The sequence below is a fragment of the Staurois parvus genome, unplaced genomic scaffold (genome assembly GCF_062004578.1).
Source record: "Staurois parvus isolate SC_StPar_1 unplaced genomic scaffold, SC_StPar_1.0 ptg000006l, whole genome shotgun sequence".
Taxonomy (NCBI): domain Eukaryota; kingdom Metazoa; phylum Chordata; class Amphibia; order Anura; family Ranidae; genus Staurois; species Staurois parvus.
Window position 1 is genome coordinate 17,008,006 of NW_028317802.1, and position 18,783 is coordinate 17,026,788.

The 18,783-nt window shown below is 39.3% G+C and overlaps 1 protein-coding gene across 3 annotated transcripts in view; it reads left to right on the forward strand.

The window, feature by feature from the left end:
* The window catches only part of GABRA6 (gamma-aminobutyric acid type A receptor subunit alpha6), a 42,696-nt gene extending 34,217 nt beyond the window's left edge, over positions 1–8,479 (forward strand). For all 3 annotated transcript variants that reach the window (XM_089663192.1, XM_089663074.1, XM_089663133.1), the window contains 2 exons: positions 2,403–2,659; positions 8,006–8,479. In XM_089663192.1, the coding sequence (XP_089519318.1) occupies positions 2,403–2,659; positions 8,006–8,296 (548 nt within the window). In that variant the 3' untranslated portion in view covers positions 8,297–8,479. The remainder of the gene's footprint in view (positions 1–2,402; positions 2,660–8,005) is intronic.
* Positions 8,480–18,783: the final 10,304 nt, after the last annotated feature.

Below are 18,783 nucleotides of genomic sequence, written 5' to 3' on the forward strand. Positions count from 1 at the left end.
AGCCTTGGAACCACCATTGGTGGTGGTGGGAGCCACTCAGATAAATTAAAAAAAATTACTAAAATTAATGACCCCAAGCTCATGGCTTTTAATGCAGCCATGAGCTTGTTTTAACCTCTTCAATTCCAGAACATTTTAAAATGGTCTAAAGGATGTAAAATGGTTAACATATTAGAATTAGTCTTAATATGTCATTGTGTTATTTTCCAGTATACATGCTGCTACGTTTTGAAAACTATTACATACAAATAAGTTTGTTTCTGTGAGTGAGTCCATCAAATTACACTCAAATACAATTACCCATGAGTTCTTGAAACAGGTGTTTGGATTTAATGGTAAACAAGCACTGGCCCTAAATGAACAGATCTTACCTAACATTTATATAGATTGAACAGAAGTTAGCTCCAACATAGTTATATATAGGTAAACCTTTCTCCTGTTGATCTAGGCAATGTTTCTTACTTTTCAATATGGAAATGGAAAGTAAGAGCAGAACAATATGGTGAATGGCTTTTAGTATCAAAAACTAACAGCAATTTCACTGTAAACTATGATGCCCCCTGCACTGTCTCCCCAACATTTTACCATTTCCTATCTACAACCTTAAAATTTAACCCTAAATTTAGATTTTATTCTTACCCTACAACATAGCACTGAAATGTAAACTATAACCCAACACTGTGTTAAAGCTTTAACAACAAATTTAACACATAATACCTAACGTTATTCTAACATTATACCTCCTAACACCTAAACTATTTTTAATTTAATATTTAATCCTATCTTCTCCCAATATTAATCTATAACCTACAGTATAATTCTTAATCCTAAAGAAGTAAAAAAGTAAACTGTCAAATGAATTATTTAGTCAATGCTTGTGAAAGTATCAGGAGCCAGGCATGCTAGTCCTTCAAAGATTTGTACCAGTGCCAAAATTAAGACAGTTAAAACTCCCAAAACACTTACATCAGCTGGAGAAGATAAAATATGCATTGGAGCACGATATTAATTGCAATTCAAATGACACAGTGCACTAGGTCACTTGTCTGTTTAATTCATTATGTTTTCTTAAACTTAATCTGCATTTCCATATGCTTTTGGATCCATTTTTTTTTTAATGGGATCTGTTGTTGAGTAGAAAGATCCAAATGTTTCTCTATTTGTTTTATCGAATATGCTTTTTGTGGATGGATATGGTTTACTTTAGCAGTTTATGAAAGCTCTATAGCTTACCTTTCCTGTCTCTCACAAGTGTGAGTTTAGTATTCTCTAATGACTGAATGAATATAATAAGAGTAGGGCCTGTATGTATGTTTTTGTTGGGTTTATATTTTACATTTACACTTAATAATTCTCTTGAAAAGCATCTATATAACAAGCTCTGGCTGCTTTTGGTGTAATTAAATAAAGACTAATTTTATTGTTGTCACAGTGGGAGAATCCTGAGTGGTGCTTGTTTCTAACTTTTGCAATAACTCAAAGCAGCCTTTTATGAATCTACTACAATACAATAGATGAAAGTATAATTGGTTGCTATGGCTTACTGAACTTTTCACTTACTTATTAAACAAACCGTGGTGTGATAATTATTTATCCAACACAATACCTAGCACATCCAAAAGTTATCAGGCCATTTAATTTTCAATTTAGATATTGCTGATTGGTAATTATAGGCTATATCACCTTTGTAAAATCCTCTTTGCTTTACTAAATTAGCTCTTTTTTTTTTAGAAAAAACGATTAGTCTGTTACCATATCAGTGAAAAAATTAACACATTCAAGAATTACTTTGCAACATTAATTGCACTGAATACCAATCATTTGCACAGAAGACACTTAATTTACTATTTCTTTCGGATTAGCAATGTATGCATTGGGTGTTGTTTGACAAATGGTCAGCAAATCTTGCAATGAATTTGTAATAATTCTAAAGGTAGCAGAAACACAATAGGGCATGAAGAGGATCCTGGCATAAACATGTATGCTACTACTATAGGCTATTCACCTAATAGATTACTCTGTTGTTAGGTTTATCCTTAAGAAACAACAATAATTTGATGTCTGTGGGGTGTTTGTAGAGATCAAATATTTCAGGGTGATTTTTTGCCGATGTAACCACAAATGGTAAATATAGCCACATAATTCACTTTTTCCCTGTAAGACCCATTGTCACTGTTACTAGTGGAAGGTTAATTGCAGATGTCACCAATAATAAATCAGCTCATTCTTTGGCATTTGACATTAGGGCACTCATTCTAAATAACATCCTAGTTAATCATAATGTGCCAAAATAATGGTTTACACATTTAGCATTAGGGACTTTTTTTCCTCCTTGTGAGTGTGTATATACAATATGCGTAATAAAATGTATTAATATTATTAATTTCTTCTTTATTTTAAAGGGATTACAACAGTTCTTACAATGACCACTTTAAGCATCAGCGCAAGGCACTCTTTCCCAAAAGTATCATATGCAACTGCAATGGACTGGTTTATAGCTGTCTGTTTTGCCTTTGTATTCTCTGCACTTATTGAGTTTGCTGCAGTGAATTATTTTACCAATCTACAGACTCAAAAAGCTATGATGAAGGTAGCTAAAGAATCAGCTGCCTTAGCAGCAGTGGCCGTGACAGCAGCAGCAGAGGATGAGATTGTCACAGTAAGTTATTCAGTGAAAGTATTATATACACATGGAGACTATATATCGTTTTACAACTGATTTTAGTAAAATGTATTTGCTGGCTGCAGTTCAACAGTCTTTTGCAAACTGATTTATAAAGCTAAAGAAGTGGAAAAGGAGTGGTGTTGTCCATACCAACCAATACCACTTCCTTTTCTCTTTTTTCTGGTTCATCTTAGAAAATTGAAGCAGACATTTAATTATGTACTATGGGAAAGAGTTTATCATTTCCTTTCTTCTAGTTTTTAAATCAGCCCCAATGCACCAACAAACACAAATGCTCCTGCGGGATGGACTCGATGCAGGCTACAACCACATTAAGAATGTCCTGGAACATGCACACCTTGCTGCGCTCAAATGGACCGGGGGAATCCAAATATACTGAATGAGGACAGAACAAAGAGAGGGCACACAGGCCTAGTGCATTACCATAACAAATGTTTAATAAGAAATAAAATAGGTGTTGTACTCACAAACGAGAATAAAGAAAAGGCACATCATAAAAGAACAGCTGGGTCAACACCGCGCTGAGTAACAGTCCGCAATAGGGAGTGTAGACATCCAATATCTGATGCGTTTTGAGGATTTCCCTCTTCCTCAGAGCCACCTAATTTATTTCTTATTAAACATTTTTTATGGTAATGCACTAGGCCTGTGCGCCCTCTCTTTGTTCTTTCCTCATTCAGTGTTTTTAAATGCAGCTGTACATCCTGCAGGTTGAAAACCCCAAAACATAGAGTGCCAGAACGTGTTAATCTATTTGGATCATTATTTTTTGTCAGGTATTTGAAATTAAACCTAAATAAAGGTGCAAAAAGATGGCAGCCTCATATACCACAGTGAAACCTGTAGGTTAGTATAAAACAGATACATATTTTTGTATATAACTACAGAAAGTCATTAGAAATGTTACTGAAGTAGGTCTATGTTATGAAATTATATTTTCATATAATTTAAATTGTATCTATGGTAGAAAAGCTTACCTGATATTAAAGCAAAAAAGACTACCATTTGCAACCAAAAATCACTTTGGAGCACAGAGGCCAGTGTAACACAAAATAACCTGAAGGTAAAATTTAATCTGATGTCTCTGCTCTCTAAGTATGAATTTAAACAATGTAAACAGCAACAATAAACAAAGATTTGTAATAAATGTCAGGAAATTCAGCTGGAGGTTAACCCATGTAATTTCAGAGAAGAGTCACTATATACAAAATTACAATGCATATGCCACCTACTGGTTGCAAACATCATTACAGCTCGTCAGCTGTTTAAGTTCATGTAGAGGTCTTTATGGTCTGCATATTTCCCTTTTTTTTTCCAGTGGAAGCCATTGCTAAATGCATCCCATAGATGTTCTTGTATTATAATGGTTCTGTGCTAGGCTTGCATTTAGCACCTCCTTCCTATTCTAAGCTATGTGTGCTGCAGCAGTATATATAGGGGTGCAGGTATGAGTGGTATGCGGGAACGTTACAGAAGGTATTCAATCATTGAACATGCTGGGGAGTGTAAGGATTCTGCCCTGCTGAATCCTTTCTGTGTATATGCTATGGACCATGGGCTGTCATGAAAAAACAAAGCTTGTTGTGACACAGGCAGGCAGGAGGTAACAGAGTTGTGTTCAATCTATTAGTGAATTTTGGGGTTGGGAAGTTAAAACCATTTCTACAAATATCTATTGTGATAGATCTGTAATCTAAATACTTGGCTTTCAGGTAAAATGTTGCTTGACAGTTTTAGTATTGTCCTGAGGAGTATTATAACTATTATTATTTATTCGCAAAACAAGGAGAAAAAAATCTCACACCATACAAGCCCAGTGTCTGATAGGTGATAGCAGCCTGCGTGGGCCATGGCCTGGATGGAATTAGGCTTGGGCTGCTATCACTTATCATACACCAGGCTTGTATGGTGTGCAGTGGCTGAGATTTGTTTTCTTTGCTCTGTGTATTCCTAGCCTGACCTGTACCCTCAGTGAAATACACCAAATGAGGGACATAAATGCTGTAGTGAAGACCCTAAAGTCAGCTTACATTCACTATCATTATTTTTTTTTATTATTATTATTATTATTATGTTACTTTATATGCACACAACCAATATTACAGTTCACTCAGGTAATTCCTACATTCAAGAATGATAATGCACCCATGCACTTGTAAAAAAAAAAAAAAAAATCAGGTATGTATGAGATAAAGTAGGGACTGGCCAAATCACTTTGATACAATAGGCCAGCTTTAACATGTTTTTCACTATATGACTACAAAGAATCTTGCTTCTTAAATTCATGACTGTGCTATGATTGTGTAAGGGTTAATAAGTGGTTACACTTCTTTAGCATCTCTTGTGTTTTATATATGGAAGTTATTTAGGATGTGATCATCCATCCATACTTCCATTTCAACTGCCTGAAGTTGCTGTATTGTTTTTTGATGAATCAGTAACTTATGGATATTTTGCTGTAACCCTCTTGTGTTATATTTTAACTATTTTGGCTATTTCATTGGGTGCACACCTGGTTATACTGTATATACAGTATGTAATATAATAGTAATACATAAGAAATAGCACTGTTGATTAGCTAAAGAAACAGAGCAGCAGTGGCTGCCTGTCTTGTGACTACATTTGTCTGCTTTGATTTTGGAATGAGGCTTACCATACAGCATAGGTCACTGGGATGAATGGTTTTTTTTTCAATAGACTGTAAAATGATGCATATATATGTGAAAAGAAGCCAAAATCTCCATTTGTTTTAAACCTTTATTTTGAATTCCACTCATAATAAATAAGGAAATTATGTACAAAACCATACACATTCTCTAAAAGAAAAAATAATTCAGTTATATTGAGGGTTTTCATTTGAATAATAAAAAAAGAGATAAAACACTAATGATATTTCTGGCCAGTGAATGGCCTATGTACATATGTGCACATGATATAGGGATATTTTATGGTAATTAATGATCAGTTCAACCTGATCTTTTGCCTTCCATGAAAATTCCATATGTCCTTAAAAAAACAGTTTTTGCTGAGCCAGTGATTCAGATGAAACTGGTAAAAATACCATTCCACTGAATCAACTTACCAATCATGCCGAAGGCTCCATAGCCATGACAGTCTATAAAAAAAGTAATAAAGCTATGGACTACAGATGGTCGTCAGACCGAGCCTGGCAAATCATAATAAAAAATAATTAGGTTCGAGAAACACTATCTTGGTCTGCCAAACAACTCAATTAATCATCAACGGTCACATTAGAACATTGCAGTTAGACCTGGAACAAACACAGCCACATCATTAGACAGACATTTGGTTTCTCATCAAATATTTTATTGGTAACTATGAATTGGTTTTTAAGATGTGTTAGCATTAAAAATATTTTTCTTTTTATTGGCATGCATTGAAATCTATAAAACAGATTTTGTTGTAATAATCCACCAAAACTTCCCAACGTAAACTGATGTGCACAACTTGCAACTAAGGTTTATTTACTACGTTAATTTATTGTATGCATTTATGTAAAATGCAGCATATGGAAATAATCATAAACAAGAAAAAAAGGGAAAGCCAAAACTAGTGTAGTTAAACCATTTATTATGGCTAAAAAGAAAGATTAAATTCATCACACTCACATTTAGCAGGAAATGCATAGGCATATGCAGTGCATGTAGACTAGATAGGATGTGCTCTCTGTAGCCTGATCTACAATCCACTTTGTAAGCCTGCGGTGTAGCTGACAGTTGAGATGGAGTTGGCAATTTTGCACCTGTGCCCTCTGCTGTGAAGCCAGTAAGGGGAAAGGTATGCCATTGGGTGCAGGCTATTAGGTGAAGCAGGCTGCATTGACAAAGGTGAGAAGCTTCGGGAGGCTGCAACTGATAGAAAGAAACAACAGCTGCTATGGAGTAAATCTGGGGGTGTGGCTTGTCATGACAGCATGTTTCAGGGGCAAGTCACCCCTTTATCAAGCACATGTTTTAAATTAGTCTGCCAATTCAGACCTGCACTGTGAGGAGGAACGGAATGGCACAACTATTGGTGTACTATTGCAAAGCATGGAGCAGAGAAGCCTCATGTACCAATATATTCACAAACTAGAAACAGAAACAAGATATAAAAACCATTTACACACATTCATAACATTATTTACCACTAGATAATTTCATAAACCAGAAATATATAAACCTGGCAAAGCAAACATACTGCCTGGTAACTACAAGGCACAAGGGCTGAAGAACATGTCATGCTGATAAAAAACCTATTTGTTTTTTTTAATATGTAGCACATTATTTGGCAAATATTGCTTAGAAAAAAAGGCATTACCTTCTTGAAACACCAGCCAAATAGAAAGGTCACTGTCAGATGGAAATGTGTACAAGAGGATTGCCTCCATCAGGGCACAACATTTGTTACTCACTGCTCCCATTGAACTGGTAAAGGGGCTTTTGGAACCTTACCTATTTACTGTAATAGGAAGAAAAAGTATCACTATAACAAAAAATAATTCCACAATGTTCCAATATTCCTTTTTTTTAATATTTACTACAAAATAAAGAAGTACCACTCTTTCCCTTTTTCATACTGTTTTACAATTAAGGACTTCATGTGAACATGAAAACCAATAAATTGACAAAATTAATGAATAAGAATTATTTTAAAAAGCTTTGCACTGGTTTGCACTCTGAAGAATTCAAAAATCCAACATCTTTTTGTTAGACTTTTTATAAAATCTTTTTTTCTTTTGATTTTCCTTTAGAAATTAACTTTCAAGCCTTAAATGAAAATGTTTAATTGAAAATGTTGTTGAACATTTCATAATTTCTACTTGCAGTCACCAGTTTGTGAGTATGAGGCAAATACTCCAAGGTTTTAGATAGCTGGTATATGCAGAGCTGAATGGCAGAAAGTCAGATTACACGCACAGCTAAATTATTTAGCTGAGTGATTTACAGGAGAGAAATATCCCCCTCTAGTCATACCACAGATGATGCCAATCTGGACCTTCAGCCTGCAGATGCTGACAAACAAGTGCAGAGCTAGTACAAGGCATTCCTACCTGGCATCTTCTGCATTTACTGTAACACGCATGCACTTTGCATTAAATGTTTATCTGTAAAATAAAATGAGTATAATTTATAATGAATACAAACATTTATAATTAATACAAATGCATAAAATATCAATTTCGAAATACGTAAACTGAAAAAATAAATGTAAAAAGTATTTTATATGCAGCTTTAAAACTACCTATGTTCATTATAGCATTTGTATCTCAAGTTTCAAAGTTAGTTGTAACTGTTTAAAACTATTTTGTGTTTGCAGCATTCTGATTCTAACTGCAACTTAAAGAAAAGAATTAACTCAATGGTCTCTCAAGGCGATGTATCACTTGAAGACAATGTACCACCCTATGGAGTACCATATTGTCAACAGACTGATGTTCCTGCTGCAGACCTTACACAACTTGGAATCTCATCAAGTCCTCATAGTGGAACTAGTAAAATAGACCAGTATGCCAGAATATTATTCCCATTGGCATTTGCAGGATTTAATTTAGTATACTGGGTGGTCTATCTCTCCAAAGACACAATGGAGTTAAATCGCAGTGTTTGAAATTTTAGACAAGAAAGTAAGTGGTGAGAAACTCTTATGTGTAATTGACATTTCAAAGATAAATACTGTATCATTATTAAAGTAACAATAATAGCAAATTTTATTTTAATGTCATTAGCTAAATCAATTAGTGTGCAATGCTGGATGTATATCTATACTAAAATTAAACTTAAAATGATATTACATTGCATACAACAGTTCTTTGGTGCTGGTTCATAACATTACATTATTTCTGTACTCTTGTAGGTAAACTAATGCTTTTTAATGCTATCACTTAGGAAACCTGTAATAGGCTGCTTGGGAACACTTGAGTGTGGAAACCATTTGCAATAGCAAAGACTGACCAGTGCATTAAGCTGGTTTTACACTGCTTCACTGTGGTTTGGCTGCAATGTGGATATATCAGTGTTTTTCCTGCCATGGTCCTATAGACTTTTTATCACATTGCACATTTTTTACTCATTTTCTGAAAGTGCAACAAAAGTCATGCATGGTGCATCTTTTGTGTACTTTCAGAAAACATTACCTAATAGAAAGTCTATGTGGCTGTGGCTAAAACCACAAGTAAAATGAGTGAAAGCCATGAATACACCTGAGCCATGGTGAAACCGGAGGACAAGAATGTGAAACCAGCCTTGAACTTAAAGCAGGACAAAGCAAATATTTGCTTTATTTAAGCTTATGAGGTAATAAACATCTCTTTATACAGTTCAAATTATGAAATGCTTGCAAGATTTGTAATAGTTGTCTGCAGACTAGGGAAGGGTTGAAACCTCTGTCAGATTTTTATTGCTCTCTGTGTCTTGCTAGTAAGAATTCCCTCTTCTATCCTGTCCTGCTCACTTCCTATCCCAGTGACCAAACAGAATGTGAAGGAAAATTTCCTCAGTGGGAAAACAGCAATGAAAGCTATACTGTATTTTTTGGCACGTGTTATCTTTTGAAAAGTAAAATATTAGCTGCTGTTTTGTCAAAATAATTGACATTGTCAGAACTGGATATTTTTACGTGTACTGGATTTGCTTTGCATATAAATATTGGTGGGTGTTTAATCCTAAACAAAGATCAATCCAGATTAAAAGAAAAAATAGAAGATTTGCTCCACTGACAGTTTGTCTAGATTATCCCATTACTCTTTCCATCAGGTTAAATTTTTTTGTTAAGTGTTATTTTCCAGAATTTTACATAAAAATGTATATACTTATCACCCCATACATAAGATCCATCATATAAGAAAGAAAAAAACTATGCAACTCATTGAAACACTGGGAATTTGTCTCTGTATGTAGCCCATCATTTGTTAAGCTTGCCTTTCCCATTAGAAGAGTTACTTTATTTCAACAAAAAGCAACAATTCATACAAATTCAGAAAATCGCAAAACCATAAGCATTAATAGCTAATTTAACTAGTCCATATTTTAAAAGCCCATTGTTTTTAAATTGTCTTCAATTCTCTGTTAAAATAATACTGTATAAGATAACTTTATTTCACCTTCACCAGAGTGTGTGCCTCCATCCTAAATTGTAGATTTTAAGAAGCACACACACATTTAAGATCACACTGCACTGCTTACGAGATTATTTGACCCCACATATTATAGGACATCAAATCACACTTAAGCAGCACTATCCTGGTATCTCTCACACAATCAAGATAGCACGTGCAACAAATCTTCAATTCAGTACCCTCTGCAGCCCAGCAGTCATGACTTGTAGCTAAGGAAAGTAGCACTTCAGATAGCACAGATTCTTAAGCACTGACTGTTGATAAAGACACATAGAAATCACATCAGCGTGTATTCCATGGCACCTCTAGTCTGTAGTAGCATCTGATGTCATGTTTAAGCTCTGCGCAATACATTTCAACCAATGGGTCTTCGCAGCCCCTAATGATGACCGATTGGTTGAAATGATTGCATTGTCTAACACCCACTACTCTTTTTTTTTTGTCAGTGCCAGGTGCTTTCACCTTCTTTTGCACCTGACATTGCACTCTATTGATATTTTTTCTCATTAGAAGAAAGATGTATAAAAGTGCTGCATTGTGGAAGCTCTATCAACTCCCACTCCATCTACCATTCCCATAGATTTTCATTTATTTAGGTTTAAGAAATGTAAAGAAAAAACAATAATTGGTGCTAAGCACTGTAAAGTCAAGGTTTAGACCATCAAGCCATTATCTCCTTTACAGACAAAAATTGCAGTATACATGTCCCTAACCTTTCAAACAGCATTAAAGTGCTTTGAATCGATTTGTTTTTATCATTCAGGAGAATTACAGAAAATGTATGTGGGCATTAAGGTAAATGTATTTAAGCAACCCAAGACTCTATTAAAGCTCAGGGTAGATACTGTGGCTGGCCAATCAAATTTAGTATAGACTAGAGCCATTAATATTTAGCTCCCAATGTAGGTTGAAAGTTCAATTTACTGTACATGGGTCCAGGTCTTTAATGTCAAAGATTTCTTTCAAAGACTGTTAAAGAGTTATGGTCAGAAAGGTTTACAACTTTTGTTGTGAATGTCTGTAACTGTATTTAACTGTCAGTTTTGCACATGAGGTATACAAATATATTGTCAGGAGATACATTGTAGAAAGATGGTGAATGGGTATTCAGTGATCCCAGCTATAATTTACTGAGTAAAGTTGCTCATCTCCTTTAGTAAATCTGCCTCTTTGCAAGCCTCAGTTTATTTAACCACTTAAGGACTGCCCTATAGCAGATAAACTGTTACAGGGCGGCACCTGTGCACAGAATCACACACACACACACACACACACACACACACACACACACACACACATATATATATATACAGTCATGGCCGAAATTGTTGGCACCCTTGATATTTCTCCAGGAAATCATGTATTTCTCACGAAACGTATTGCATTAACACATGTTTTGCTATACACATGTTTATTCCCTTTGTGTGTATTGGGACAAAACAAAAAAAGGGAGGAAAGAAAGCAAATTCGACATAATGTCACACAAACCTCCAAAAATGGGCTGGACAAAAGTATTGGCACCCTTTCACAACTGCGGATAAATAAGAATGTTACAAGCATGTGATGCTCCTGTAAACTCACCTGGGGCAAGTAACAGGTGTGGGCAATATAGAAATCACACCTGAAAGCAGATAAAAAGGAGAGACGTTCACTTAACCTTTGCATTGTGTGTCTGTCTGTGCCACACTAAGCATGGACAACAGAAAGAGGAGACGAGAACTGTCTGAGGACCTGAGAACCAAAATTGTGGCAAAATATCAACAATCTCAAGGTTACAAGTCCATCTCCAGAGAACTAGATTTGCCTTTGTCCACAGTGCGCAACATTATCAAGAAGTTTGCAACCCATGGCACTGTAGCTAATCTCCCTGGTCGTGGACGGATGAGGAAAATTGATGAAAGATTGCAACGCAGAATAGTCCGGATGGTGGATAAGCAGCCCCAAACATGTTCCAAAGACATTCAAGCTGTCCTGCAGGCTCAGGGAGCATCAGTGTCAGCGCGAACTATCCGTCGACATTTAAATGAAATGAAACGCTATGGCAGGAGACCCAGGAGGACCCCACTGCTGACACAGAGACATAAAAAAGCAAGACTACAGTTTGCCAAAATGTACTTGAGTAAGCCAAAAGCCTTCTGGGAAAACGTCTTGTGGACAGATGAGACCAAGATAGAGCTTTTCGGTAAAGCACATCATTCTACTGTTTACCGAAAACGGAATGAGGCCTACAAAGAACAAAACACAGTACCTACGGTAAAATATGGTGGAGGTTCAATGATGTTTTGGGGTTGTTTTGCTGCCTCTGGCACTGGGTGCCTTGACTGTGTGCAAGGCATCATGAAATCTGAGGATTACCAAAGGATTTTGGGTCGCACTGTAGGGCCCAGTGTCAGAAAGCTGGGTTTGCGTCCAAGATCCTGGGTCTTCCAGCAGGACAATGACCCCAAACATACGTCAAAAAGCACTCAGAAATGGATGGCAAAGAAGCGCTGGAGAGTTCTGAAGTGGCCAGCAATGAGCCCAGATCTAAATCCCATTGAACACCTGTGGAGAGATCTTAAAATTGCTGTTGGGAAAAGGTGTCCTTCCAATAAGAGAGACCTGGAGCTGTTTGCAAAGGAAGAGTGGTCCAAAATTCCGGGTGAGAGGTGTCAGAAGCTTATTGATGGTTATAGGAAGCGACTGATTTCAGTTATGTTTTCCAAAGGGTGTGCAACCAAATATTAAGTTAAGGGTGCCAATACTTTTGTCCAGCCCATTTTTGGGGTTTTGTGTGACATTATGTCATATTTGCTTTTCTGCCTCTGTTTTATATTTGTTCCAATACATACAAAGGGAATAAACATGTGTATAGCAAAACATGTGTTAATGCAATACCTTTTTTGTGTGAAATACTTGATTTTCAGGAAAAATATCAAGGGTGCCAACAATTTCGGCCATGACTGTATATATATATATTGTGACAGTGTGACGATCTGTCACCCAGGATTCTCAACTAGGCAGGTTGAGGGGCTCCAGGGTAAGTGTTTGATACGGAGGAAAGTGGCTTTTCACATTCCTCCTTTGTTTGTAAGGTCTGTTTTGGGAGCTGGAGCCTGGAGATTTCGAAGCGATCTGGGAGGGATGAAATCTCCCATCCTGGGACCAGGTTTTGGGAATGGCCAGGAGACTGATTGCACAGGTGGGTGCAGGCCTTTTCAGAGAGTCAGGATCAGAGTTCTGGGCTCCACCCCGGCAGAGAGGAGTCAGGAAAGCTCCACTTGGAAGACAGGAGGTCACTGCCTGGAAGTCAGGTGGGCTTCACCTAGGAGAGGTGGAAGCCAAAAGCAGCAAGGGGCTGCTAGAGACTAGCTGTGTGCTAGAGGCCAGCGGTGTGCAAGTGCCATATTTTTGGGAAGAAGTCTGCAGGAGACAGACAGCAAGCTGAGTGTAAGCCAGGAGTCTGAACCGTTGTTTTGTGGATGATCGATACCCCTGTGTGGGAAACTTCTGTTTGAACTTTCATTTAAATAAAAGTGGGCTAAAAAGGCCTTGAAAAATAAGTGAGTAGCTGTGTGCGTTTAAAAGCTCTACCACTTTGAAGCGAGTTCCCACATATGGTGGAGGATGCGGGCAGAATTGGAGATCCCAGCGATTGAAGTAAGTTCATCAGTTATATGAACTGTGTTTGGTGCATATGTCTGCACTATCTGTGTGTGCAGGAGAGGAGAACATGCTAAAGAAAAGGACTTTGCCTTAAAGAGACTGTTCCTTGGTGTTGCTGAACTGTGTAACACACTGCTGTGTGCATGACTGCAAAGATGGGGCGGTCAAAACAGAAAAAGGAGGCAATGTTTGCTGAGATGAGAGAGAAAGCCCTGTGGCTAGGGGGTTATATACCGCATGCCCCAGCCAAGCTGGGAAATGTAGATGTGGGTGAATCTGCTGTGGACTGGTGCAAGCAGCACCTGGCAGCATTGAACCAACCTACAGAGGAAAGCAAGCCAACCTTCAGTGCAAGGAGAGAGCTGCAGGATGTCTGTACCTGGGAGAGGGGTGTTGTTGCCCCTGGCAGTGCTGCTGCAGTTAAACCAGTAGCTGTTGTGAAAAATGTGAATGTGTCATGGCTTGAAAGAGGGTCCAGCAGAGAGAAGCCCAAGCTATGTGCAAGGAGAGGGGCTGACCAGAGGCCAGGATCAAGAGTGAAGGCCCATAGCAACACAGAGGAGGCCAGTCGGGCTGTCTGTGTACAGGGGGCAATGTCATATAAGGATCATGACAAGTGGCATCAAGAGGAGCCAATACAGCGTGTTAGCCAGCGAAGTTCTGCTTGGAGAGTGCAATCTCCCATGGCGACCGGAGAAAAAATATTGCCTGGAAGGAGGAGCTGCCTTGGAGATGTGGTTCAGTATCCCAATAAAGGGAAGTGTGGAAATGTACCCTGCATGGAATGTGGTCAGTGGGGGCATGGGATCTTTTACTGTCTCAGACTCTGGAATACCGCTGATACTGGGCAAATATCTACAATTGCAAGTCCAGAGTCTTGTTTTAAAATGTTGGCAGCCACCTCTGGCAACAGGGAGGAAGTTCCTGTTGGGCCTGCAGGGGGTGCCAGAGAGTCCATGGAGCCTATGATGGCGCCTGTTACTTCACCTTGGGGCAAGGGAAAAGTTGCCAAGGAAAGTGCAGTTGAAGATGCGTTTATGAGACAACGCACTCAAATGAAGATGGTGACACCTACTACTGTGGTGGGTAAGACTGTGTGTGATAAAACCATGGCTGGGACTGTCATGTTGAGAAGGACTGGTTATGAGACTGTCCATTCTGATGTAGGAGTGACCCCAGTTAGTTGGGCCACTGAATGTGCTTTTGAGAGTGACTTTTCCATGTGCAGTGCCTTGTACAGTGGGGAGTTAGGGGTTAAAGTTAAACCTGTGCATGGTTCTCAAAAAGCAAGTGATGTCACTAATGTGTGCCAGTCACAGGTTGGTAGTAGGCTAGTACAGCCCACGAGAGCTACAAATGCTGATGATGTTGTTGTGAAATGTACTGCTGTTGGGAAAACCCTGAGCTCTTGCAGTGCAAAAGCTGTAATTAAAGATGGGTCATTTCCCATAGCAACTGGTGGTAAGACAGCACAGGTGTCCTTAGACATCTCCAGGGGTCTCCGTGTATTGGAGCCGGAGGTTGCCCTGGACAACTGCGATGTCACTCTGGTGGAGCAGAGTGGAACTGCACCTTGTCATAGGAGTGTGTTGGTGCAGCCTAATAATACTGAAAGTGTTCAGGTGAACAATGGGTTAATGCAGCTTGGCAAAAATGCAAATGTGTGTGTAATTCAGGAAGCGCCACCAGAGCAAAGTGGTGGATGTGAGGTATTGCAACCTGCAGTTGGAAAACAGGTGTTACCTAAGTCTGACATGATCCAGAGTGATTTGTGCAAGGGATCTACAACTAAGCCCGTCTATTCTTATGTGTCTCCTTGGGCGGATGGTTCGGTGCTGAGGAGCACTGGCGAATTGAGCACATATACAATGGATTGGGATAGTTGGGGTAAAAGGCTAATCTCGTTGATAGATGAGGTTTTTATGCAAAAAAATAAGGTGGACACTGTTTCTGCTGTGCCAGCAGGAGGATCTATAGAACAGCCTATAGATAAGGGCGTGTATACAGCAGAGACTTTGTTTGTGACCCACAAAAGTGATGTTGGCATGGAGTGTCAAAATGATGTTGTCACTGGGAATGATCAGGGGCAGCTTGTGGATACTGAGTCTGAGACTTTGAGAGTGAGCCCAGCACATGGCCGCGCTCTGGTGGAGCACCAGGCTGTGGTTATCGCCAGCTTGGAGGAGGTCCCTTTAAAAATTACAACTTCTCAAGTCTCAGCAGGTGAGTCTCTCAGCGTTCCCAGTGCCCTAAATATGGGCAGGAAGGTCTTAGGTTTAGAGTCAAGTGGTTGGGTTGTAACCAAAGTATTAAAGGAGATGCTTGAACTTTGGAACGTACAACCAATGTATACTGGGGTGTCTCCTCCACAGTCAGATGGTCTGGTACTGCGGAGTACCACTAGGTGGAGCAACAAATGGCTGGCTGTACATATCAAACGGGAACAAGAAAGTGGTTTATTTCTGAATTTGTTGATGGTGTTAAAAGTGGTATCAGGGTATGCCGCTGGATTACCTGTAAATGTGATAGATGAGAAATGTTTTGGAGAAATGAAAAATGAGTCAAAGCTTTCACCTCCTAACAGCCAGGTGGGAAGCATTTCTGCTGCTATGGTCCAGGATGGTGCTGGTCAGTTGTCAGTGAAGGGCGTGTTGACTGCACCAGGGGACAAAATGAGATGGAAGGGCCGAGCATGGACCAGAGAACAGCAGAGATCCTGACCAGGGCTCAAACGGATGTGTATCAAGAAATCAGGGTCATTGGGCCAAAAAGAGATTTATGTAGCAGGTCTGATAAGACACCTGAAATACAGGGACAAGTTGTATGTGAAAACTGGCAAAATAGATCAGAGGAGAGCTCATCTGTACAGGGTTTGGATACAGATCCAAGTGGTGTAGGAAAAGTTAAAATGGTGGGACAGGCGCCTTCAGATTGCATGACACCAGGTGAAGTGGCACCTTGTGTGGTTCCCGTGGGTGATGGCTGCCCTATGGTGTGTGTGCCCTCTACAGACACTGTCCTAACAAATGCTGGAAACGATATTGAAAGGTGTAATATTGACTGGAATATAACCATTCATGGTAAACTGAATGCTGTGGTAATTAGTCATGCAGGTTTGATAGCTAGAGGTACAAGAAATCAGGGGTGTGGTCCTGGTACAAATACAGTAGAAATAGTTCCCCTACAGCCTTGGGACAGGAATACTGAGAGAGGTATTAGGAAACCTGAGCACCTGAAGCAAAGGGGCAGAAAGGTCGATAGAAAGGCCAGGGGGACCCCGTTAGGATTTCAAGAGAGAAAGTGTTTATGGAAGTGCACCCGGAAAAAGAGTAGGCAAGGTCTGATTAGAGCCCATAGCAGATTGACAATGGGGCTTGGGGAGAGACACCAAAGGAGTCATTGGGTAGAGTTCCCCTTTAGGAAATTTATGGTTAGACCAGATTGGATCCCTGTAAGTGAGAGCTGGCACAGAGGTGCCAGAAGGTATAAGTTGTGTGTTCTGCCCCCTACGGGATCAAAACAAAGGGGGGGATATGTGACAGTGTGACGATCTGTCACCCAGGATTCTCAACTAGGCAGGTTGAGGGGCTCCAGGGTAAGTGTTTGATACGGAGGAAAGTGGCTTTTCACATTCCTCCTTTGTTTGTAAGGTCTGTTTTGGGAGCTGGAGCCTGGAGATTTCGAAGCGATCTGGGAGGGATGAAATCTCCAATCCTGGGACCAGGTTTTGGGAATGGCCAGGAGACTGTTTGAAAAGGCCTGCACCCACCTGTGCAGAGAGTCAGGATCAGAGTTCTGGGCTCCACCCCGGCAGAGAGGAGTCAGGAGGGCTCCACTTGGAAGACAGGAGGTCACTGCCTGGAAGTCAGGTGGGCTTCACCTAGGAGAGGTGGAAGCCAAAAGCAGCAAGGGGCTGCTAGAGACTAGCTGTGTGCTAGAGGCCAGCGGTGTGCAAGTGCCATATTTTTTGGAAGAAGTCTGCAGGAGACAGACAGCAAGCTGAGTGTAAGCCAGGAGGCTGAACCGTTGTTTTATGGATGATCGATACCCCTGTGTGGGAAACTTCTGTTTGAACTTTCATTTAAACAAAAGTGGGCTAAAAAGGCCTTGAAAAATAAGTGAGTAGCTGTGTGCGTTTAAAAGCTCTACCACTTTGAAGCAAATTCCCACAATATATATATATATATATATATATATATATATATATATACACACACACACACACACACGATTTTGCAATTCCGGGTAGGGGCGCGCACAAGCCCTACCCACGCCATCATTTGCAGACGCTAATGTCAATCACTGGGTCCGGGCCGGTAATTACCGAGCATCTCCGACGGGGAGGAATATTGTTTTGTTTACAAACAATCTTCCTCCCTGTCAGCTTGAGCACAGTGCTCGGGATGGCTGTGCACAGTACAGCTATGCCAATCAGTGTGCTTACAGTGAAGAACACCCCTCCACCCCCTATTAAAACACTCCAAGCACACAGTTAACCCTTTGATCGCCCCTCACATTAACCCCTTCCTGCCCAGTGCCATTAGTACAGTGTCAGTACTTTTTTTAACACTGATCACTGTATTGGTGTCACTGGGGTGTCAGTGACACCAAGTTAGTTCCCCCCCAGTGTCAGAATGTCTGCCACAGTCCCACTAAAAGTTGCTAAACGCCGCCATTACTAGCAGAAAAAAAAATCCCATTATCTATACTGCCATTTGTAAAAACTATAACTTTCAAGTAAACCAATTAATTTACACGTATTGGAATTTTTTTTAGCAAAGACATGTCACAAAATACATTTTGGCCTAAATTTATGATGAAATTTGATTTTTTTAAATTTTTTTACTGGACATGTTTGATAGCAAAAAGTTCAAAATATTGTTTTTTTCTCAAAATTGTCAGTCTTTTTTTGCTTGTAGCGCAAAAAATTAAAAAATGCACAGGCGATCACATACCAATCAAAGAAAGCTCAATTCATGGGAAAAATAGGATGTAAATTTCATTTGGGTGCAGTGTTGCATGACTGCGCAATTGTCAGTTAAAGTAACGCAGCGCCGTAAAGCAAACATTGGCCTGATCATGAAGGGGGGTAAATCCTCAGGAGGGCAAGTTGTTAACTGTGTTCCATGGAACAGAAGGTAAACAGGAAAATGGAAACCTGGGGTGTGTTAAAAACCCAATCTAATGTTTAAAAGTCCATTTTATTATACATATAAAGTCAATTTCAGACTTAACTATAAACAAAGGGGATAAGGGAATCTTCCCAGGTTTAATTCACTGAATATTGAAGGCCTTCTGATTGTATCTTGTACAGAAAGCAATGCTGTGTGTTTTC